Here is a 26,208-nt window from a genome sequence, read left to right as displayed (position 1 = left end):
ATAGTATAGTGATTATCGATATATCGATATTTGTTCTATCGTAACATATCTGTTTACCATACTTACAATGACTTCAAATCATGGCAACTATGGACAAAGAGAATTATATATTATTGGCATCGTTCGTGATGTGATTTTGTTTCTTATCTACATTGTAACGTAACCATATGTTTATTATTGATATTCGATTTCGAGTGACGAAATCTAAACGTATACATAAAGTACTTTTTTTTCTTTGATATATTTTAACGTGTTCATTATGATAATCGATAGAAGTTTTTTAAATGTGATAATATTGAGTTGTGGTTTTATGCTGGTATTTACAGCATTTCAGACAATGGGAAATATTGAGGTAAGTATGATAGCATCTATTATAATTTTCTTATTTTGATTGAAAATCTTTTATTTATTTTGTATTTTATATTGTTTTTTTAAATATTATATAATTTAATATTTATTATAATAGTATTCATAGTTTTATATTATATAAAAATTTGAAATTTAATTTGTTATACATAATAATTATAAAAATAAATAAGTAAATAAATATATATATATGTATGTATATATAATTGTTAGTTTTACATTAATTAGAATAAATTTAAAAAGATTTAAAATTATTTTTTATTTAAAAGATTTAAAATTAAATAATTATTGATTGAAATATAAAGATTCATAAATTAAATATATTAGATTTGAAAAAATATTAGTTATACATTTGCTATATGTTATCATATAATAATATAAGATAATTAGAAGCAGTTATATATTATAGTATTAAAATTAATTTATATAATTTTTTCACATTGTATTTTATAATTAAATTATATTTTTATTTTTATTTTATTGTATTATAAGTATAGTTTAAACTAAAGATACATTATATTTAAATTGCAAATTATTAAAAATTATGAAAATATTAAAAAAATATTAATTATATATTTTTGAAAATATATATATTAATATTTAACATCTTTTTAAAATCAATAATTAAAATTTCTTATAATAATTGTTGTTATTAATTATTATTATATTTGTTTTTATTATTATATTTGATTTAATGTATATTTATATAATTAATAAATACTAAATAATGAATATATATTATTTTAAAAGAAGTATAGATTATTTTTCTTGTTTTGTACAATATTTTGTACATATATTTAAGAATAAATTTAATCAGAAAATATAAAGTATTAATAATTGAAGAAATTACTAAATAAAAAAGTAATATTTATGTTCAATTATGTAATAACTAATAATTATTCATTAAATAAATAAAGGATGATATTCATATCATCTAAAAATATAATCTAATATCATATAATTAATAATGAATTAATTTTTTAAATATATGATATATATGGATATGATAAATATGTCATGTAAATAAATACATTATGAAAAAAATAAAAACTTTGAAAATGTAAGAATTTCTGTGTAAGGATTATTTTATATTATTTTATGTACTATAAAATATAGGATTATTTAAATATAATAGTTTTTGAATTTTAAATAAGATTATTTAACTATAATAATTGCATTAAATTTTTTTAAATTTCAACTATTATTGCAATATTTTTTATTCTGTATATTTGAATATTATTAAATATATTATATTGTATATATCTATATCTATTATTTATTTATTCATTAAATATTAATTTTAAGCTATAAGATTTTTATTAAAATATTTTATTAAAATAATTATAAGAAAATTTAAATGAATAAGAAATTCCTATAAATTTAATATTTATAATATATAATACCTATAAATATCTATAAGTTTAGTATTTTAAACTAAATTTAAATTTCATATGTGTGCATATTTGTATATAATAAAAATTGAAAGTTTAAAAGGTATTTAATTTATATTAATCAGATTTATTGATTTTACAATTTACAAATTAAATGATTTATTTAATAAATATGCAAGATATTTCCAAATGAATAAAATTTTACAAATTAATTCATATTGTAATTTTAAATAGAAAATATTTAATAAATATATTCTAAAAATTAAATAGAAGTATCTTTAATATTTTGATATGTTAATGAAAGTTATTTTCATTAATTTTTATATATCTTGAAAATTTAAATAAATTATTATATTATAATTAAAAGTATTGTTATATAATTTGAGATATTTATATAATTTTTTTTTAATTCAAAAGGCTATTTGCTATTCTTTATCTTTCTAATTTATTTTTATTTTAAAATAATATATTTTTATTTTTTATAATATTTTTACTTAATTTCACAAATTTATGTATATATATTCAAAATGATTATTTGAAATTTATTTCTATACTTATTCTTGTTCTATCTATCTTCTGTACTTTTCTATAAATACTCTTTTATAGATACCTATTCTGATTTATTAAAAAAATTATTGTGGAATTAAATGTAGAATTATATATTAATATAATCAATAAGAAAAATCATTATTTATTACATAAACTATTTTGAAAAAAATAAAAAAACATATATATATAATTTTATATAATTATAATTAATATAATATAATTAATATAATTCATTTATTAAAATTTATTTCTATTGCCATGTGAAAAATTGTGAGAATTAATAAGTTTTATTTTATTTAATAATATTTATAATATAATTAAATTTCAAAAATATGATATTTTTCATGATATTCATAAAAATATATTTTATAAATTTTTATTCATTATATGTAATATCAGATAATAATTTAATTTAATTCTATGCTTTTTTTATTTTTTGATATATTAATAATTATTTTTAATAAAAACTATGTCAAATTAAACTTTATATGTAAGAGTAATGAATTTAAAAAAAAAAATTAAAAATTAAAATTTTTCAAAATTGAGAAATTATATATACATATATATATATATATATATATATATATATATATATATATATATATATATATATATATATGCAATAATTAGAATTTTTATAATTTTAAAAAATGAGAACTAAAAAATAATTTTTAAAAATATTAAAAAGAATTATTAAAAAAAATGAATAATTATTTGAATTATTAATTGAATGAAGTATCCAAATAGAATAACATATAATAAATAATTATTTAAGAAATTATTTTATTCGATTCCGAAAATAAAATATTTGGAAAAAATATGAAAAATTTTTAAAAATAAAATTATTTAATACATTATTAAATAAATATAATTTCAAATTAAAAGTTTCATTTTTAATAGAAAAATAATATGAAAATGAAAATCATAATGCATAATATCATAATGTATAAATAAAAATCATATATATTTTTGGTATAACTTTGTGATAAATTAGAGAATATTTAATCTTTTTTTTTTTTATAATTCTATTCTTTTTTTTTCAAATGTTCAATTGTTTTTAAAGATATTTATTGCTTTAGTGGGAATAATAGAGAAAATAATTGAAAAAATGATATAAATAATTATGATATAAACAATGATATAAACAATAGAATGCGAGTTAGTTATTTATTATCATAACAAAAAAAAAAAATTAAAATTTCTGAAATTCTTAATAAAAATACACAATTATATAATACATAAAAAGATATAATTGTGTATTCAAATAATTAAAAACAATAATTAAAAACAAAATCATAATGAATTAAATACATAAAATAAGCAATGAATTATTAAAACTATTATAAATAATTTATATATTAATGAAATACCAAATTGATATTTAAAGTTGAAAAATAAAATTTATGTAACAATAAATAATTTTATCATCTAAATATTTAATAATAAATATTAATAAATGTTCTGTTTAAATCAAATTTAATATCAATTGAATTAATATATTGAATTAATTTATATATGAATTAATTAAAATAAAAAGAAATATTTAAGATTATTAAGAAATATTAAGATTTCTATAATGAAATTATATTTATATGAGTTAAAATTTAATATATATGCATTTGATAGAAAAATAATTGTCTGAAGAAAATTCAATGAGAAGATGAATATTAAAAATCTTTAATAAATAATGAACTTTGTTGAAAATCTCAAAATAAAAGCTGCATATTTTTTTTAGTGCTAGGAATTTAGTATTTATTTAGCGAATAAATGTACAAATGATATTTAAATATATAGAAGCAAAATATATATTGAAAAAATAATAGAAATTTTAAATAATTTTAAATTTTATTCAAACAATGATTCTGAAGTACTTTTTACATAGCTAAGAGTTGCTTATTTTATAATTGTTTAAAAAAATTCAAACATTATTGCAATATCAAACTCAAATCAAATATTAATATTTTAATATATATATATAATATATATATATTATATATATATATATATATAAAATGTAATAAGTAAAAAAAATTAATAAAAAATAAGTCTTTAATTATTGTTAAATAAATAAATAAATAAATAAATAAATAAATAAATAAATAAAATCTTATATATTATTTTGTTATATCAATATATTATAAATATGTATGACAAAATATACAAGATATGTATCAAAGAAAAAAATTAGCATTTTCTCTAAATTCATTCATTTCAATTCATTTTCAATAAATTAAAATTACTTTAGAGAGAGAATAAAATGATTTGTTAGAATTTTATAAAAAATTGAAATTAGTTTCATAATGATTATAAAGAGTTGAAAAATTAATTATAGTTTCCTAACAAAATATTAAAATGCAATTTAGATTATTTTATTAACTGTTTTATTAATTATAAAATACTTTCATTCTATCTGATTTTTACTTGTAATCTGTAATTATGTTATTTTCAAATATGTTTAATTTTTCTGCATTTATTCATATTTAATTAAAAGATGTTAATTCACATATTTTCATTTTTTTAAATTCTAAATAATTAAATTTTTAATGAATTATTATTTTAGCTAAAACAATCTATACTTTTCTTTTTTAATGGAGAAATTATTAGATTTTATTTTATAAGAATATATATTTATAATGTGTAGATTTTTTCTGTAAATATTTTTCTGTATATATGAGATTATACATATTTAGAGTTTTAATTTATAACAAATTATATTTATAACAAAATTTATAACAAAATTATATATATAAATTAAAAATAATAAATAAAAATAAATTAGATAAAAATATATAACTCGAATTTTATTAAAATAGAAGAATAATTTAAATAAATATAAATTAAATTGTTGATTTTTTTCTAATATTAAAAATATTTCATAATAAAAATGAAATAATATTTCAAGAATTAATTGTTATATTAAATTGTATTTTTTATTTTAGTAAATACTTTGTATTTTAAATTCTAGTAAATATTAATAATAATAAATATTTTTTTTTATTCTTTACTAAATTATCACCGTAAATTGAGATAGAGATATCAATATCTTTGAAATTCAAAATTATCATTATAAACAATTTTTTTCTACACATTTTATAATTAGATTTTGAAATATTTTTAAAAAACTTTTGTTTTATTTAAGTTAAAAATATAATTCATTTTAGATGTCGTCTAATAGTAATTGCATTTCGATAAAATCTTATATAATCCTACATAATCTAAATAATAAAGAGATAATAAATTAATAGATTAAGTTAGATTAAATTAGATTAGATTTATTATTAGCTTAATATAACTTATTATGATATAAATTATTTCATTTATTGAAACTTAAACTGAGTACAAGACACATTTTATCATAAATTGTTTAATAGCAATTTGTTTAGATTATACATACATTCGTATATAAAAAAAAATATTAATATATTATAGATTATAAATTGTTAGATTATATATAATTATTATTTGATATAATATAATAATATAATATATATAATAATATATAATATAATAATATAATAATAATAATTTAATATTTGATTTATTACAGTTTATATTTAATTTATTTTATTATTATTTTATTTTATTATATTATCTATCGTTATTATTTTATAATTATTTTTTGTTTAATTAAAAACATATTAATATCGTAATTATCATTATATTATTACTCATAAATAACTATAATTTTCTTATGTCCATAATAACTTAGATATTTTCGATATATATACATTTATCAACAATTCATTTCGTAGATTACTAATAAAATATTTAGAAAGAATACGTATTTATCAAATATTACAAACAATAATATATATACTGTAAATTTTATATAATTAGTAAAAATTTTTATGAATCTCAAAAGTTAAATGATAATATTTAACAAAAATTATTCAGAATGATTATGATAATATACTTCAAAATTATTAAAATTGATAAAATCTCAATTAATTACAATTAATTACAGCTTATAATATATTCTATCTGATATTATATTTTATTCTTTTATCTTTTTAATAATAAATTTTTTTTTTATCTTTTTAATAAAAAATTATCAATAAATTTTTATTGGTGTGAATATAAAAAAAATCTATAATTTTTTATATTTTTTTAATAATATTTAAAAATATATTTAATTGCTATAGTTTTTTAATAAAATTTTTATGTATTTGAGTTTTAATAATTTTTAAATAAACGATATCATTTTTTATCATTTTATCATTTTATAGTCTTTCAATAATACTTTTATGTATTTAAAAATATTTTAGTGATATGGTACTTGAAAAATAACCTATTTGATATGATATCAAAAGTATGATATCAAATAAAGAAAAACTTAAATCTTTATTTTTTTGAAAAAAATATGTCAATAAATTAATTATTTAAATTTTTTATAAACTAATAATAAATATATATTTATAAAAATTTTTTTATAAAAAAAGTATGTATATTTTATAAAAATACTTTTAAAAAAAAAGTATTTTTAATTAAAAAATATTTTTTTTATTATATTATCATATATCATTGAATTAAAGTTTTGAAAATTATATTTCAATTTTTAAAAATTATCAAATTTTTTTTGAGTTTTATAATTTTATTTTTATTATTACATAATAGAATTGTTATATTTCCAGTTTCTTATAATTGTAAAAAGTAATTAAATACAAATATTGATTTTCAATATAGGAATACCGATTAAAATTTTTTTGCTATAATATGCACTTAAAAATTGTTAAAAAAATTTTAATGTTATAAATATGTTTCTTTATATCGTTTAGAAACATATTTATAAACATATTGCTTTTTATTTTTTATGATTTATTTTTATATTTATATTATTAATTTCCATTATTTTTTTATCATAAGTGATAAATTTTAGGAAAAAAATAAAAAGTTTCTTTTCACAATTTCATTTTTTTTTGTATGATGACTAAAACTAATTTTTTAAATTTACAAAATTAGTTTTTTTTATAAAATTTATTAAAATAAATTTAATTGATGATAGATGAAATAAAATTTAATGAATAAAAAAAATAATCAGGGATTTAATAAAAAAAAATTCGCGAAACAATTTTTTTATGTTCATCATATTATTAGTTTTATAAAAATTGTTATGATATATTAAACTTGAATTTTTAAAAGTTTGAGAATTTTTATAATTCTGTTCATTATTAAAAATATTATCTTCGTTATTTATCGGTCAACAATTTTTTAATTTTTGTTGCTTTGTTATCGGGTATTTATTAAATTTCACTGTAATAAATTGTATTAAATTCATTTTCATAATATAATCATCATAAAATAAAAAAAAAAAAAATGTAAATGTCAATTTAAAAAAAGACATAATATTGTGATTTCACGATTAGTATTGCAAATTTAAAAAAACTTCTTTTGTATATTATGTAAAAATAACGAAATTTTTGTTTTTTCTAATTTTTTCTAATTATCACTTATGAGAAAAATTATATAAACTAATAGCAAACATTCTGAATACATATTTTATATTGGAAATTTGAATTAAAATATTTATTCGAAGAAAATGTTTTATAGATAAGTTTTATAAATAAATGATCACTCAGAAAAAAAACATTAATTATAATTTAACATATAAATTTATATATACATATATACATATATATATATAAAGAAATACACATACATACGCACGCACGCACGCACGCACACATGTTTATATATTTGTAAAACTTTTATACTATAAATTTAAGTATCATAAATATCTCAATTTATTATTCCTAACTCAAATGATTGATAAATTTTCAGCTTATATCCTTTCTTTTCTGAATTATGAGTTAAATAGTTTTACTATTTGAATTTGCCAAAAATATATTGAAAATATGATGATTTCTTAATAAGAACTCTATACAAGTTTGTTAAATCAGTATGTTAGAAATTTGCACGTTATTATTTCGAATTTTAATTTCGGATATAGTCAAATAAAAATTAATTAATAGTTATAATATAGTTATAATATAATTAATGGCATGACTAATTATAATTTATTAACTTATAATTTAAATTTTATGTATTCATTATTTTTGTCCATTCATTATTAATAAATAGAATAGTTCAATATTTTGTTATTAATAAAATAAATTTTATTAATAAAAAAATTACTATTATTTTTCAATGTTAAATTAAACATTTTTTTTTTTAATGTAAAAAAAAGTTTTATTCATTTTCATCACTGTAAATTACATTCTTTTCATTTTTTTTTCAAAGCATAATCTCAAGCAAAAATATATAGATTTTTTGAAATTTTTCATTTATAGAGAATTTTTTTTTTAATTTTTTTTTTGTTATAAAATTTACATATTTCTTATATAATCTTTTATAACCTTATGTTAGTGAAAATTTTCGTTTCTTTTGTGATTTTTCTTTTAATTACAATAAAAATAATTTATCTACAATAAGAATTCTCTTAAAATAAGAAGTAATACATTGTCTGCAATGCCTTGTTATAACTTGATGTCATTCAGCTTTTTTCTTTTTTTTTATAAAATTATTGATTTTTTACAAGATTGCTAATATAGAATTGATGCAAAAATAATAAAAATTTTTGCTATGTCAATCTAAAAATGTTTAATTTTTTACATACATTACTTACAATGTTTATTAAATTATAATATTAATTGTAGAAATTAATAATTAAAAATATTCACATTTATTGATTTATTTCATTGTTTTTTATATGTTTGTTCTATTGAAGTATGGTAAAGATATTTATTTTTGTGTTCAATAATATTTTATGAATTAAAAAAAGAAATAATTGAAATTGAATATATGAGAAATATATGTTTAGAGATAATTTCTAATTGATATATAGCACATATTATCATCAATATGAAAAATTACATTTTGAAGATTTTGATTTATAAAACGAATCATGAAGACTTGATATTAATGAGAAATGATAACTAACATCAAATTACATGAGAATGTTTTAAAAATGTTATAAATATCTACAATTATTTTATTATAATTTAAAAATATTTGGCATAGTTTCAAAATTATATAAATATTTTATAATGCAAAGAAATTTAATAGATTGATATATAGATTGCTTCATAACTTACTTATTTGCTCGAAATAGAAATTTTTTGAACAGAATCATAAGCGGAAATGAATTATTTATGAATTCTTGAATCAAATGCATAATCATTAATATTATTATCATCAATAAATAGATTAAACGCAGCAATTAAAGAAAAATTTCATTTTTATTTAATTATAAATATTTATATCGTTTTTCATCGAACGACTTCCATATAGCGATGAGTATATAATAAGAGGAAACTTAGATAAGATATTGATAAATATTACATCATATTTATTTATATTTATTATAATATTTAATAATTATTATTTATTTTATATTTTTGTTTTTTATTTTAATATTTTTTATTTTATTATTTATTAATATTTAGTAATTATTATTTATTTTATTCATTGCAATATTCTTATTATTTTCATTCTGCATCTATTAGAATTTTTTAAAATTCGATTGATTTTGTTTTTATCTAATTATCTTCGATTTATTTTTTATTGTTTCATGAACTAAATCCACTAATATCACAAATAAATGTTTATACGTTTTAAATTGTTGAATAATTATTGATATAAAGAGAAAAAATGAAAAATATTCTATTATTTTGTCCAATTATTAAAAATCAATTCATATTTAAATTTTTTAATTTTTTTTTTAAATTTTAAATTTAATATATTTTTTTTAATAAAAATATATTAATATAATAATATATAGATAAAGTATATAAAAATATGTATAAATTTTTTTCATTATATCAAATTTAATCATATCAATATTTAAATATATTAAGTTTTCTATTATTTTATCCAGCATTATATATTTATAATATAATATTATATAATATATAATATAACATTTAATGCTTTTGCAATCTCAATAATATTCATGTTTTAATGATAGAATAACATGAATAATTTATTTTGCTAGAAAACTAAAAACTTATGTAAAGAAGTATATTCAATATATTATATATATATATATATATTATATATATATTATATATATAATATATTATATATATAATATATTATATATATTATATTTATACATATAATATATATAAGAATATAAGAATATATATTAAGTAATATGAAAAAATGAAAAAGAACGAAATAGTATTTAAAATGCAATCGTAAATCTATATTTATATTTTTTATAAATCTTGAATTGATCTGTTAATATTCTAAATAATAATTTATAAATTTAAAATTTTAAATTTTAAATTGATTATTTTAAAATTAATTATTTAAAATATACAAAAATTATATAAAAAAAATAATATATAAAAGTATCTTAATATTTTTTTTAAATAAAAAATAAAAATTTTATTTATTTATAAAACAAATTTATTATTCATTTATTTAATTAAAAAAATAGAATAGAATTTTATTTAAATTATAGATAATAGTTTTTTTATATAATAATTATTAATATATTAATAATTTTTTTATATTTAATTATAGTATTAATGTATTGATAATATATTGTAATGATATTGTATATACTACTATATCTATAAATTATTATTGATTTAGAGAAATTAATTTTAAAGATTAATGATATTTTGTAAAATAAATATGTTTTTTATTATATTTTAATTACAAAATTAAATACTTTTAAAAATTTATTTTGAACATTATTTAAGTTGATTGATATTGATATTAATTGCTAATTTAAAATAAATGATATTTAAAAAAAATATTAAAATTAAAATTATTTATATAATTTCATATTAGAATTTTTTAATTTATATCATTTATAAATGAATAAAGTATAACATTTTAAATTTAGTATAATATTTTTCTCCCAAACGTTAAACAATATCGAGGATTTGATATTTATATTCGTCTTATATAATATTAGATTATATTAACTATTAATACTATTAATAATACTAATACTATTAATAGATTAATAGTAACATTATATAACATTGTATTAATATTAATAGAACTATTAAATTAAATTTTTTTGGAAGAAGATTTAGAAGAATATTTTTATAAGTTGTACTCATAGTAAATTTTTGAAATAAAAAAATATTTCAAGAGATTTCAATTAATAAAATTATAATAATTTTTTCAATTACTTATAAATATTATAATTTATTATTAAATAATTTATTATTAGATTTATTATTATTACATTATTTCAATTAATTAAGTTAATATTTTATAAAGTGAAAATCGAATATCATTTCATTTAAGCAATTGATTTTTTCTCTTAATTACATTAACTATAATAACTTTAATGAAAAATATTTATGAATATCTATTATTTTAATTCCAATTTTTTGTATTCTAATATTGTCTTTTAATATATTATTTTTATTTTAATGTTATTATTTGATATATTAATTTATTATTTTACTATGACATATTATTTTACTATGATAAAAATAAAAATAAGTTTTTTTTATATTTTTTAATTTTTTTCAATTTTAAAATAGATATAAACTGTTATACGATTTTTGAGTGCGATTTTATATAATATAATATATATTATAATAATATATAAATACTCATTATACTACTTTTTAATATATACTAATATTACTCATTTATAAAAAATATAAGTATTATTTGTTAAAAATTATATGAACAAATAATATTCATTTAAAAAAAGTCGAAGAAAAATGAAATTTATATTACGAATGAAGCAATCATAATTAAAATTTTTTATATTTTTTTTTGCGATATTTTATATATTTTATATTTATTTAAAAAAATTATTCATTATATCATAATATATATATATCATATATCATAATATCATAATATCATAATTTTATGAATGGATTTACTACATAAAATTTAATTTTTTAGAATAAATAAGTTTCTCTAAGAAAATTATATAATTTTATTATATTAATTATTATTAATTTGTTTATAATAAGATAAAAACTAATAATACCAAAATTTTATTGCATATAAGAGATTTAGCAATAATTTTAATTATGTATTTTTATTTTTTTATTTTTAAATAAATAATAATATTTTAAATAATAGAAATAGTTATAAAGAATTAAAATATTACTGTAACTAATATAAGTAAAAAGTTCTGCCGATTCAATTTTGTAATAATTTGATAATTGGTTCCTTTTGGTTTTAAAATAGTTTTATATGCATTTTAAAATTATTTGTTTTATAATATAATATACTAACTCAATAATAATATTTCATTGCTAATATTTCATTGCATCGAATTGATGTAAGAACAATTTAACAAATACTTAAAAAACAAAATACTTAACAAACAAATATTTAAATTTTTGTTCATAATATTTTTGAAAATTTTTTTTTCTTTTAATCTTTCTTTCTTTTTGGATTTTGATTAAAATTTTCTTAATTTAAAATGCAATTTCTCAAAAATTAAGACCGAATGACGTTTACATAGATGGGAAAAAATTGTCCAAAATATTAATTTAAATATAACATCGAAATTATCGAAATTGAAAGTGATATATGCTTTCTAACTAGTAATTATTCTTGATTTCATAAGAGAAAATTAATATTATACAATGTAGTTGTTAAAGATATTGAAAAAAATTTATTATAAATATAGCAATAATTTATATTTTCTTTTTTTCATATATTCATATGTCATATCTCTTAAATATAAAACAATTCTTATTTAAATAATCTAAATAGATTTAGATTAAATACATAAGAATATTATTTTTTTTTTTTCGAAGAACAAAAATTTATTGATTTTTATTGTATTTATGTTATCATTTTTTTTATATATAATTTTTATATATATTTATATATATTAATTTATATATAAACAAATCAAATTTGAAAAAAATGAAAAAAAAAAAAGAAAATATGATTGGCTTTATTCTATATTATTATTAAGGTATCTCATAAGTTTTTTTTTTTTGATACGAAATGATATTTGATACACGATATTTATTGTTTAAGGTTGATTTATTATGTTATACATAAATTATTCTGCTCTATCACTTTTTTCCATCTTTGAGAAAGTCTCATTATTCTCTTTCCAAAATTGTTGGGATTTATTTGTAAAATATTTCTCGAGATGCATTTTTATTTCGCGGATTACGGATTGGAATCGTTTATCATGAAAAGAATTTTTTAATAACAGGAACAAACAATAGTAATAGAACAAGATCTGGGGAGTAAGAAAGATACAATAGAACGTCATCAAACTATAATAACTTTTTTTTACAGCCAATGCAACATGCAGTTTTGCATTGTCGCGATGAAAAACGACATCTTGTCGGTTCGTGAATTCTGACTATTCTTCTGGTAAAATAAATTTATCAAACTAATTGCAGAATTATTTCCATAAATATTTTGCAGAATTGATGGTTTTATTTTGAGGAACTCATAGTAGACTACACTTTTCCAGTTCCATCAAATGAACAAAAGAATTTCTTTTGTTCCATGGATAAAATCCGATTGAAGATCTATTGTTCTTAGATCAAGTGCGTTTTGATGTACATTTTGATACAAAATCCAAATCTTGTCCAGTAACAAGCCTTTGTAAAAAAAAATTCTTTCATATCGCTAGAAAAACAAATCGAGGTGCAGTTCATAAGTTCGTCAATAATTATGGAATTCAAACTTCACATTTTGATTGACATATCTAATCCTGATCAGATGATATTTTTATACTGTTAATATTATTATACTGATTAATATTATTATACTGATTAATATTATTATATATCCTGGGAATGTTAGTACTAACATCTATCTCTCACATACTATATCGCGGATTTTCAGTGAATATGGCCTTAATAAGATCTATATCTGTCGCTGCTGAATAGCCACTGCGGTCTTCGTTTTTTCAGTTAAAATTCCAGCTCTAAATCTCTTAAACCAATTGCGAATATAATAGTCGTAGTACTATTCCCGTAAACAATACGTATCTCGTTTTCAGTATCATTTGCATTATTACTTTTTTTAAAATAATGAAGCATAATTTGCTGTAAATATTTTTATATTCAACGATGTAAAAAAAAATTTTAAAAAACTGTGTCATCAACGAAACATACTTTAAAAGAACTTTCGGACGACAAAAATCGATGTCATAAACGGTTAAATAACTCTGCATGTTTATATAAAAATAGCCAATTAAAATCATTTCTAACATGGTGCAAAAAAAATTTATGGAACAGCCTAATATTAACATAAGCATTATTGAACATATATCTATTTTTATTACTATTTCTATTACTAATTTGATTGTCGATTGTTTAAAATTTTCTTTATTTGTTAATATTTAATTTCTATAATATTTAAAAAATTAATTAATAAAAATAATTTTCAGTTATAAAAATTTTTAATATTTCATACTTATTTTATTCAAAATGAAATTATTCAGAACATTTCTTGCAGATTTTGCGTATATTTTCTATAAACATATTTTTTATACTGGTTACAAATATTGTTATCTCTATTTTTGTTGCAATAATCGATTTGCCAAGATTTATTGGAAAATTCATTTTCAGAATTTTCTTCATGATTTTAATTCAATTTTTTTCTTAGATATATTCATTTCATTTGTTCCTCTAATTCAGATTCAGAATAATCTTCATTTTTCCAGTTAAAATTGTCAGCTTTAAATCTTTTTACGATTAACTAATTACGATTAATGTTGGTAATTATTTTTAATAATATAACATTTTACATAGATTTTTTTTAATTTTCCAATTATATTTATTGTGTAACAAAAATAAAATAATTTATAAAATATAATTATATATAATTATAAAATAAATTATAAACATATTCTGTAATGACAATATTTTTAAATTACTGTTATATTTTAGAAATTATTCATATTTCAAAATAATAATTAAGTTAGATATTAAATCAAAGAAATTTACACATTTATATCAATTTTTACTAACATAATATTACCACATTAGTTTTAAAAATAATAAATGCAATTTTTTAAACTGTTATTAAAAAATCGTATCGTCATCATACTATTAATATTTTAAAAATTCTTTGTAGAAAAAAATATTATATATGAAAATTATTTATTTTTTAGTTTTAAAAATGATTTGTTTTTTTTAAAGTAAAATTTGATTATGTAAATTATTTTTATTATTTTATATTGACTCACATCTAATTTTTTGTTGAATATTTTTTTTAAAGTATATTTTGAATATTTTTTTTATTGAGAATATCTTTATAAATAAAACATTTCGTTATATAACAACAGGATTGAATAACCGGTAAATCTCGTTTTCTTCACTATAGTTTATCATCAAATATTTTTCTGAATTTATCTGCCACTTTGATTTTTTTGATATATTAGTTATATAACAGTTACTTTCGAAAATTAAATGCGCAATAAGCTTTTCACTATATCATTTTTTATACGATGTTGAAGGTCCTTCTAAGGTTTTCATAGTTGTCTGATTTTTAACGTAAACAGCTATTATTATCGCCTTAGCTCATAAATATACTTCTTTGCATATAACATAGATTCACTGATTTAACAATTGTTTTATTCTATATTTTAATAAATACATTTTATTGTGCACGTTGTTCATGTTTATTGTTTTTCGAAAGTGAATAATTTTTGGCTGCTCTATTACAAAATTCTTTATCATAATCAATTCTTAGTCTTTTTATTATGTTCGTCTATTTGTATGTCAACATGAAGTTGTTTTGAATTTTTCTCTTTTAAGAAATAAACATAGCAATATGAGTCATTTAATAATAAAAAATAATACAATCCTTCAATAATTGGCTCATCTTATTGCATAGATTGGCATAAAATATTTTTTCTATATTTAATTTTTGCAGATTGTTCTTTCGGAAAAAGTGTTCGATTCTGTTTTATATTCTTCACAAAAGATATCACGATAAAGATATCTTTTCATTATACTATTGACCTTCAAATTTTGCACATTCGAATTTATCATATAGCAATGTTTTAAAATTTATGTTTTAATCTTTCATAATATTTGTTCTGATGTACTCATCAGTATATTTATTTTTATTATCATAAATATGAAATTTAATTTATATAATTTGTTATTAAATTTTTTTTAATTTTCTTTAACAATTAATTTATTGTAAAAATAATTTTTTGTAAAAATATATACTTCATTCATTTAAAATAATTCTCCTTTTTCAGAAGCACATCCAATTGACAATAAATTGTTTACTTACGATATATATAATATGAATGGACGGTCCATTGTGTGACGCGTACCGTCAATATCTATTATTTCATATCAATATCTCCTTTGCTTTTAATGTACAATATATTGTCATTATATGTACGCGAATTGTGTATGTATCTATGTACATTTTCATATTTTTGAATCATTCTTTTCTAAAAGATATATGTTCCATCACATCGAATTTTAAACTATATATTTTTATCTTTCATTTGTGGAATATTTTCTATGTTGAATAGTTTAGTTGAACCTTTAACGTTTAATATTTTTGTTTTTTTTTTTTTAATTTTTTTTAATTACTATTGTTTTTTTCAATATATTTTTACATGCTTTTTTCAATGTACAATTACGAATCAATGTACAAATTTTTTGTAGAAATGATATGTATTATTTCTTTTTATGTTTATCTCAGAGCTACAAGAATCACATGATGATTCTCAAATGATTCTTTTGATATTTTTTCTCAGTAGACTTCTTCCGTTTCTTCACAGAATATTTTTATATTTCGCATTTTCAATAGTATTTCTTTATTTATTAAGTGATCTGTCAATTGCTCAATCGTGTGTTCCGTGGTACAATATATCAGACTGTACGAACATTATCATATTTTGTTATTAAATAAAGCTTTCGTTGTTAAATAAAAATTTCACCTTCAGATCTTGAACTATTAATATACATTTTCAGTTTATTTTCTATCATATAAATTTGTCATTTCCATAGTTAATAGTTTTGTTTATTGAAATGATGAAAGTGATATAATTTTGCTTCTCTATTTTTATTTTATTTTTATTTAATTATTTTTAATTTTAGTTTAAGAGGTATAATATTTTTATTCTTACAATATTGAATCACTCATTATAATAAAAAATACTGAGTGCATAATCTGTAAATTATGAAATGATTTGATTATATGTTCTACAAGCGGAACAGAAAATAAAAAATATACAGCAAAAAAGAATATATTTAAGAAAATAGGAATACTATATTATATATGGGTCGTGCTAATGTCTTTGTTCTACTATTCTGAATTCACTATGTTGCATCGTACGAGGCGATGGTTCAAAGAAGGACAAAACAATCGAAACAGATTGTCAATTCAATGACAACAATTCACACAAATATACAAATATACAAATATGAATCGCATCTTTATATATATAAATTCAACACTAATAATTAATTATAATTAAATAATATTATTCAATAGTATTATTAATCATGACTAATTAATCAAAAAATTTTTATATGAAAAAGATCGATATCGATTTTTAATTATTTTTTTATTCAATAAACAATAATCCATTCAGAATCTTGGAATCTTCGTTTTTTCTTTTTATTAATATTAGTGGATTAATATATTTGCAGAGAGAAAGTTGGATAATTCTGTCACACAACTATTCGTGAATTTAAGAACTAACTGATACATCCCTACGCGGTAAAATATTATTATAATTTAATTATTATAGTCATTTCTATTTTTGTTTTATATATTTTTTCGAGCTTAATAATTAATAATCATTTCAACTAAAATATCTATACTGAATATTTTAATGTATATTTACTTAACATTTTAAATATATGCAATGTTTATTATATTTATGTTCAAAAGATTCAAAGATTGGAATATCGTTTATTTTCTGAATATTAATTGAACAACTTGATTCTGCTTCTTTAAATCTATCTTTAAAAAATTTTTATTTGTGAGATTGATGTATTACAGATATCTATTCATTTTTGTTTTAAATTTATCAATTTATTCAAATTTATTTTGAAGAATTCAACAAAATCTTTTAATCGATATTGAGCTGATTGTATATAAATTATTATATAAATTATTTTATTGATCAATGCCAATATTTTGATTGCAAAAAAATGTTTTTCTAAAATATCTTTTATATTAATTCTCTATAATCAGATTTTGTATAATCAAATTCTTTTTGCTTGCAGGAATATTTATTTTATCTAATAATTCGCCTTACAATAACTAAACTTTTTGCATTTTATGTCCTTATTCTGTAATAAATAATAAAAGAAAAGATGGTTATAGTCATTATAATTGTAATTGTATAATTGTAATGTAAATATTATAATCTTCATGAATTGTGTATTCCTTATCAATAATCCTATCTCCGAGAATCACAATATTCCCAATGTCTCAATAATTGTATGTTATTTGATTACCATTTTACTTCATATTCACATATCTCATTTACATCTCTTCATTTGCTCATTGCATCCTTGTTTCATTCCGTGAATATTAGTTGAATATTAGTTGAATTCATAATTATTCACATCAAATTATGTTTTCTTATGTAGAATTGTAACTTAAAAACTTTTAATAACGATTGGAAATATTGTAAATAATTCTAAAGATTATAATTCAGTATGTCAATTGATTAAATATTTTATGAACTTGTCTTTATTTGCAAAAAATCGTTTTACGATAGAAATATTCGGAATATTTCTCTTTTCTTCAGATTCTTCTTTTAAATGCCGTACATACATAAACCTAAGTAATGTTAAATATATCGCAAATACTAGAGATAGATAGAATGATTTCATTTTTTTGGGAATTCTGTCACTCTTATTGTATTTTCTGATTATATTTATTTATGGGAATAATACAATTACTATTATTAGACATATAAATTTTCTGAACAGTTATGTAAAATTCATTTAAATTTTTATTGTTGTAAATTTCTCTATTTTGTATTAATATTTTTTTATAAAATATTATTTTAAATCAGAAATTATAAATCTTTTCATTTATTATAATTAAAGTTCTTTAATTTTATTAAAAATTGTATTTTATAAGAAGAAAAGATATTTGATGAATTGTAAAGAACTCTAGTTTAAAACTGACTAAATAAATAATATAAAAGAAGGAAAAATAAACATTTAAAAAATAATATATTGCTAAGAGAAATGGGAAATCTGTTTTTCAATTAGTTATTCAATGATTTGTTTCAAATTAGGAAGATTTTTCTATATACTTTATATATATATATATATATATATACTTATAATATATTAATGAAAATAATCTCAATATACTATTTGTTACAAGGTATCTTAAAAATAGAAATGAGAACATTCATTAATTGGAGATTCTTGAAGCGATTCTTAAAATTCCTCTTTGAATTCCAAACAACATTTTTCTTTGCAAAAACTTTTGTTATGACTTTATTATTGAGTTATTAACAAAAAATACTGGCCAATCACAGAATACATAACTTAATTGAATATATGATGATAATATATATATACTAAATCCAAGCAATCCATATGTTAAAAAAAGTTGAATATAATAAATATTTTTTTTATAAAAAAATTATATCGAATTATATCACGAATAATGAATAAAACAATCATATTTAATACTTTTGTTGTGTTAATAACTTATTAATAAAACTGTAACAAAAATTTTTAACAAAAAAATATTGCTTGAAATTATCTATATTTATCAGAAATCTGTAGCTAACGGATATTTTCACATTTTTGGAATATTCTACATAATTTATCTAATCTACCAATTATTCTTTGATAAAATCAAATTTGATTATTATTGTAAGATTTTTTTATTGAAATATATTATTTTCCATTTTCAATTTAATATTTAGAAGAATAAATATATTACATATTTATGATTCTTTAAATATTAAAAAAAAATAAAATAAATTTTATTTATGTGTGCTAAAAATGAAATAATTTTAAAGAAACATATTTCGGTAAAAAAAAAAAAAAGAAGAAAAAATTATAAATCAAATTTGACTAATTTCTTTTTTCATTTTATTTTTCAAATCTTTTTTTTAACTTTTTCAGTTATTTTTTCTCTATTGCTTTATATTATTTATTCTCTATCATTTTTCTATCATGTATGTTTCTCGCTTTTATTTATTATCTTTTCTCTTTCCAGCTTTTTTCTTCATTTCCTCCCGATATACTTTTGCTTCTTTATTTTTACTTTTTTTCCTTCTTTAGTTCCAAAACTTTTATTTTTATTTTCTCTTTTGTTCTCTCTTTTTAATTTTTTTTGTATTATATATTGTATATTTTGATTGATATATTCCATTTCTTTCGTACATTTTATATTTTTTGTAAAATTTTTCTATTTTCAGTTTTTCTTTTCATCATATTCCATTTTTTAAATCTTTATTTCATAAATAAAAAAAAAACTTATCAAAAGCAACACATTTATTTTTTCTTTGTTTCATATTTGTTGATAGATTCTATTCTTTTTAATTTTGTTTTTTTTGTTTTTTTTTTTTTTTTAACTTTTTTAATTTCATTCATGTTCTTTTTTTTTTTTATTTTATTCTCATTTCTCCCCTTTTTAATATCCCTATGAAATAATTCCATCATATTCTTCGTTTATATTCTTTTTCAAATGTTCTCTTTTTATTCTATTCATATTAGCTAACTTGCATATCTTTATTTTTTTCATTTTTTTTTTTCATTTTTTATATTTTCGTATTTTATATTTTCTCTTCTTTCACATAGTTTCACTACTGGAAAAAAGTTAATTAGAGGAGAAATGTTAATTACTTCGAATAATTATAGTATGGATACATATATTAATTCGATTGTTTGATAGAAAAATTCGAATTGATGAAATATCTCTATTCACAATTTTAAATATTCAAAGAAAATTTTTTATTATACATGATGTTAGGAGATTAAATGTGATTTTATTTTTTTTCATTTTAACATTATTAAAAATGAAAATAGACGATTTTAGAAAGAAATTTCTTTTCTATCATTCCATAAGATTTTTTTCTAACATAAACAATATTTTTTTTATAATTTTTGACTTTTCCTAATTTTTTATTGTCTTATTCTTAAAATTTATTTATTTGTTTCATTTTTAAAATTTCAGTCTGTATCATAACTTTTAGTATCTTTTTATTCTTTTCTTTTTTTTCTTTTTCTCTTTTCCACTGTTTCGTATAGAATTTTTAAAAATTTTTTTTCTTTATTATTTGAGTATTATTTTTATTTTTTATTATTCCTTTTTTTTGTTTTTATATTCATTTCTATTTTTATCGTTCCTCTTGTTTTAATTATTAACAGAAAATAATTTAAATTTCTTCAATCTTCTCTTATCTGGTATTTTTATTTCTTGATTTCTATTTCTTTATATTTTTTTTATAATTTGGTATTTATTTTTGTTTTTTTATTTTTATTTTTTTCTTTCATCTTTGTCTTTTATTTTCTTTTTATTATTTTATCTTTTTTTGTTTTTTCAATTATATCATTCTCCGATCTTACTTTATTAATTTGAAACTGAGTCCATATTTCTTTTTTTCTATTGTTTTTTTTTTCTTATCAATATTTTTAATAATTTTTTAAATCTTTTCTTTTTTCATTTTTTTTCTTTTTTGTACATTCTTTTCTGTTTTTTATTATTTTACGTCTTTTATAGTTATTTTTTATTGTTTGTTTCCTTTTTTAAATTTTTGCTCTTATTTGCTTTTTTTTACATCCGATTTATTTCATAAATATTATTAATTTTCTGTATCGAATACTTGTATAATATTATTTTTTATTAATGAACTACATTAAACATTTTTTGTTAATAATTTTTTAATAAATAATATATAACAATTATAATCTTCGGAAGATTTAATTAATATGATGATTTCTATAACATATGTCAAGATTATTGAAATTGTTTCTTTTCAAAACTATATAATTATCTAATAACTATATCTATAAGAAATTAAAAATATTTTTGTTGATATTTTGGAATTAAAATTAGTAAAAACAATAAATATATGTAGATAAAAGAAAAAATGTTTAAAATATTGAAGTTTGGTAACATATTTCAAAATTATCTAAAATGATAAGAAACTTCCTTTTTTTAATTATTAATTTATCGACAAAACAAAATTTATAGATAAAAAAAATGATTAATTTATATATATATATATATATATATATATATATATATATATATATATATATATAAATTATTAATCTGAATAATATAAATTATTAATCTGAATCTTTAAGATAAAAATTAATAGTTAGTTTAAGTTTTAATTCAAAAACTGAAGAAAATTATGATTGATTTTGATTCTTTTTACTTTTTATTTCTACAACAGTTATGAGAAAAAAAGATTTCAACTTATATTGGATTTATATTGGATTTAATTAATTACTTTATAGATTTTATGATTTTAACTCCATAAATATATGTATATTGTATATATAATAATTAATATATACAAAATGAAGCATTTAAAAGTGCCCATTATTTTGGCTGTTATTATAATATTAAAAATAAATAATTTTTTATATGATATGATAATTTTTTATGATTTTTTATGATAGATGGTTATAAAATTCATGCCTGAGATTTTCATTTTTTTAAATAGAATAATATATTTTTTTTTATGTATCATATAAAAATCTGTTTTAAAATATGTTAAAATATAATCAAATGTTTAATCAAATGGATCATTATTCATTATTAGAAATGATGAAAGATAATTAAGGTAACTATGAGGAAAAATAATTTATTGAATTTTATTATATGAATAATTGAATATTTTATGTAATAGCGATTAATATACTAATACATTATTTAAATGTTTTTTATAAATAAATTCTTTATAAATAATCTTTATAAATAAATCTACACAAAAAAAAATTGTCTATAGCTTATAATGATTTATTTATTAACTTGTTTGATATAAAAGAATTACATATATAATAATATAATAACATAAAACAAAATAGTCTTATTTATTTTTTAACGATCTATAGTATTTAATGTATTAAAAGAAATTATATTTAAAAAATTAAAAATAAAAAATAAATAATAATAAATAACTTATAACTTATGTTTTATTGTTATTTTTAATTTATGAATTTTTTAATATTGAATTGTAAGAGAATTTTCAAAACTAGAAAAAGTAAGATCAGAATTCGTCATAAATAAATTAAAAAATAGGAAAATAATGTTATGATGAAAAAAATAAAACTATATAAAGTTATGTGCTTAAAATTGTGCTTTATATATTGTTAATAAATAAAAATATATATTATATTGATTTTTACAATTGTTTTTAATTAATTAATAATTTCAATTAATTGCAATTAATTTTTCGACATAAAATAATCTTAATAAAAAAGAATATTTGGTCTAGAATTATTTGCTAAATATATCAAAATAAAACATGTTGAATAATTTACATATTTGAAAGGCAAATATAATATCGTTTAAGTTTAATGTAATGAAAATATAGTTTAAGATACTGAAGATGAAAAAAGCTGATTTTTGATATAAAAATGAATTGGAAATATATTTAAATAGAATAAAATAATAGAAATAAAATTTTTTCATATAGAGTTTTGTTTTTGAGAAAATCAAATTTAATTTCTATTTATATTTAAATAATTAATATATTATATAATATAATAATATGTATATATTATTTGCTGTTGCATTAATATTAGATAATATTAATAATATTAGATAATTCTAAAGAATCAAAGTCATAAATTAATATAATGAATTAATATCATTGATAATATGAATAATATCATATATTTAATTAAATGAAATATTAAATACATTATTATTAAATTATGATTATATAATTCGATGAAAGACATTTCTATTAATTTATGAACTAAAATAATTAAATTATTAAGATTTACTTCTTATTATTTTTTAAAAGTAATATTAATATTATTTAAAGACAAACATTTATAGTTAATCAATATAATATTCATCAGATATAAGATAGAATTCATCAGATATTAGATATAATATTAGATTTAATCAGATGATATAATATTCATCAGATCATACTTAATAAATTATATACATATTCAATTTTTTTAATTTTCTCGAAAATGGAATTCAATGAAAATGTGAAAAAAATTTTAATCTATATTTTTAATATATTTTTATATTAAAAATCATATTTTTTTCATTTATTTAATTATTATCAATTTCATTTATTATCATTTTCATATATTTAAATATGTTAATACTTTTTGTTATATTAAGTTTATTTTCTGTGCAGAAAACCGTGCTGCAAAGTATTAGAGAAGATAATCCAAATTTCACCGGCGAGGCCTACACTAGTTTAGCAATAATCTATGCTGTCTTTGCCACTTGCAACTGGTTAGCACCATCATACATCTCCATAACAGGGCCAAGGGTTGCTATATTGACAGGGGCTTGCTGCTACGTCTTATTCATAGGATCTTTCCTCTGGCCGCAAGATGCTGTACTCTATGGCGCATCGTGTATCCTAGGTTTCGGAGCTGCATTGATTTGGACTGGACATGGCCAATATTTAACCGAAAATAGTGATTCGGAAACGATGTCCAGAAATGCTGGAATATTTTGGGCGATTTTTCAGTGTTCGATGTTCGCTGGTAACCTATTTGTATATATTATGTTTACTCATCCTAAGATTGATGCATCGATCAGAATACTCGTATTCAGTGTACTCACTGGATTGGCGACCCTTGGTATGTGTTTATTGATTACATTGAGAAAAGTTTCGAACAGTCTAGTTTTGGGCGAAGCTGAAGGTGTTTCAAGTGCGGATAAAGAACTTCGAATACCAGAACCTGCAAGAAATAAGCCATTGTTAACTGCCTGGAATGCTTTAATCGATGCATTCACTCTCTTCATTACGCCTAGAATGCTTTTGTTATCTTTGACTTTTATATATACTGGATTAGTATTGACTTTTTATTCAGGAATCTATTCATCGTGTATTGGATTTACTGAAGCGATTGGTGATTCGCGTAAAAGTTTAATCGGTCTTTCTGGAATTTTTATTGGAATCGGAGAAGTAATTGGTGGAGCTCTTTTCGGTATTTTTAGTTCGAAAGTATCTCGTATTTGTGGCGTTTGGTCAGTGGTTATTATTGGATTTTGCGTACATATGTTTGCTTTTATTACAATTTTTATTAATTTACCAAATGATTCACCGTTTAAAGATACTGACAATATAGGATATATTAATCCTTCACCGATTTTAGCAATGGCCGGAAGTCTCGCTTTAGGTTTCGGTGATGCTTGCTTTAATACTCAAGTTTATTCGTTGTTGGGATTACTTTTTGTGCAACAAAGTGCACCTGCTTTTGCACTTTTTAAGTTTTGCCAATCGGTCGCTGCTGCAATAAGTTTCGCTTACAGCAGTGTTGTTTATCTTCATGTACAGCTTCTTATTTTAATAGTTACAATCATTATTGGTACTATTACGTTTTGTTTTGTGGAATACATTACAAGAAGAGAAAGAGAAAATACACAATCGGAGAGCGATTTGACAAGTGAATAAAAACTTAAAAAAAAACTTAACTCAAGAAAAAATAAAAGAACAAACAAAAACAAATAATGCTCAAGAAAAAAAATTTATTTTATTCCATATGTAAAAAAAAAAAATATAGAAAAATAATATAAATAATTCAAAGATTTTATTCTGATGTATTTATATAACAAGTAAAAAAAAGCAATGAAATTATATGTTGTCAAATCATTTATAATGATATAATTCTAGTGTTTAATATTATTTCATAAAAGACGTGTATTTTTATGCATTATTACAATAATTATTAAATAAGGCAAGTTTTATATATATAATGAAATACTTCCATTGCAATTGTTGAATAATAATTATATTAGATTTGTAAAATAAAAATAAAAG

At 17.2% G+C, this 26,208-nt stretch overlaps 1 protein-coding gene across 1 annotated transcript; it reads left to right on the top strand.

The window, feature by feature from the left end:
• On the top strand, positions 1–25,857 carry LOC552407 (UNC93-like protein MFSD11). Its single transcript, XM_026443750.1, has 2 exons — positions 1–352; positions 24,571–25,857. The coding sequence occupies exons 1-2, from the start codon at positions 260–262 to the stop codon at positions 25,840–25,842; spliced, it is 1,365 nt and encodes a 454-aa protein (XP_026299535.1). The 5' UTR covers positions 1–259; the 3' UTR covers positions 25,843–25,857.
• Positions 25,858–26,208: the final 351 nt, after the last annotated feature.

The sequence above is a fragment of the Apis mellifera genome, linkage group LG11 (assembly GCF_003254395.2).
Source record: "Apis mellifera strain DH4 linkage group LG11, Amel_HAv3.1, whole genome shotgun sequence".
In the NCBI taxonomy this organism is placed as follows: domain Eukaryota; kingdom Metazoa; phylum Arthropoda; class Insecta; order Hymenoptera; family Apidae; genus Apis; species Apis mellifera.
This window is presented reverse-complemented; position numbering and strand designations above follow the sequence as displayed.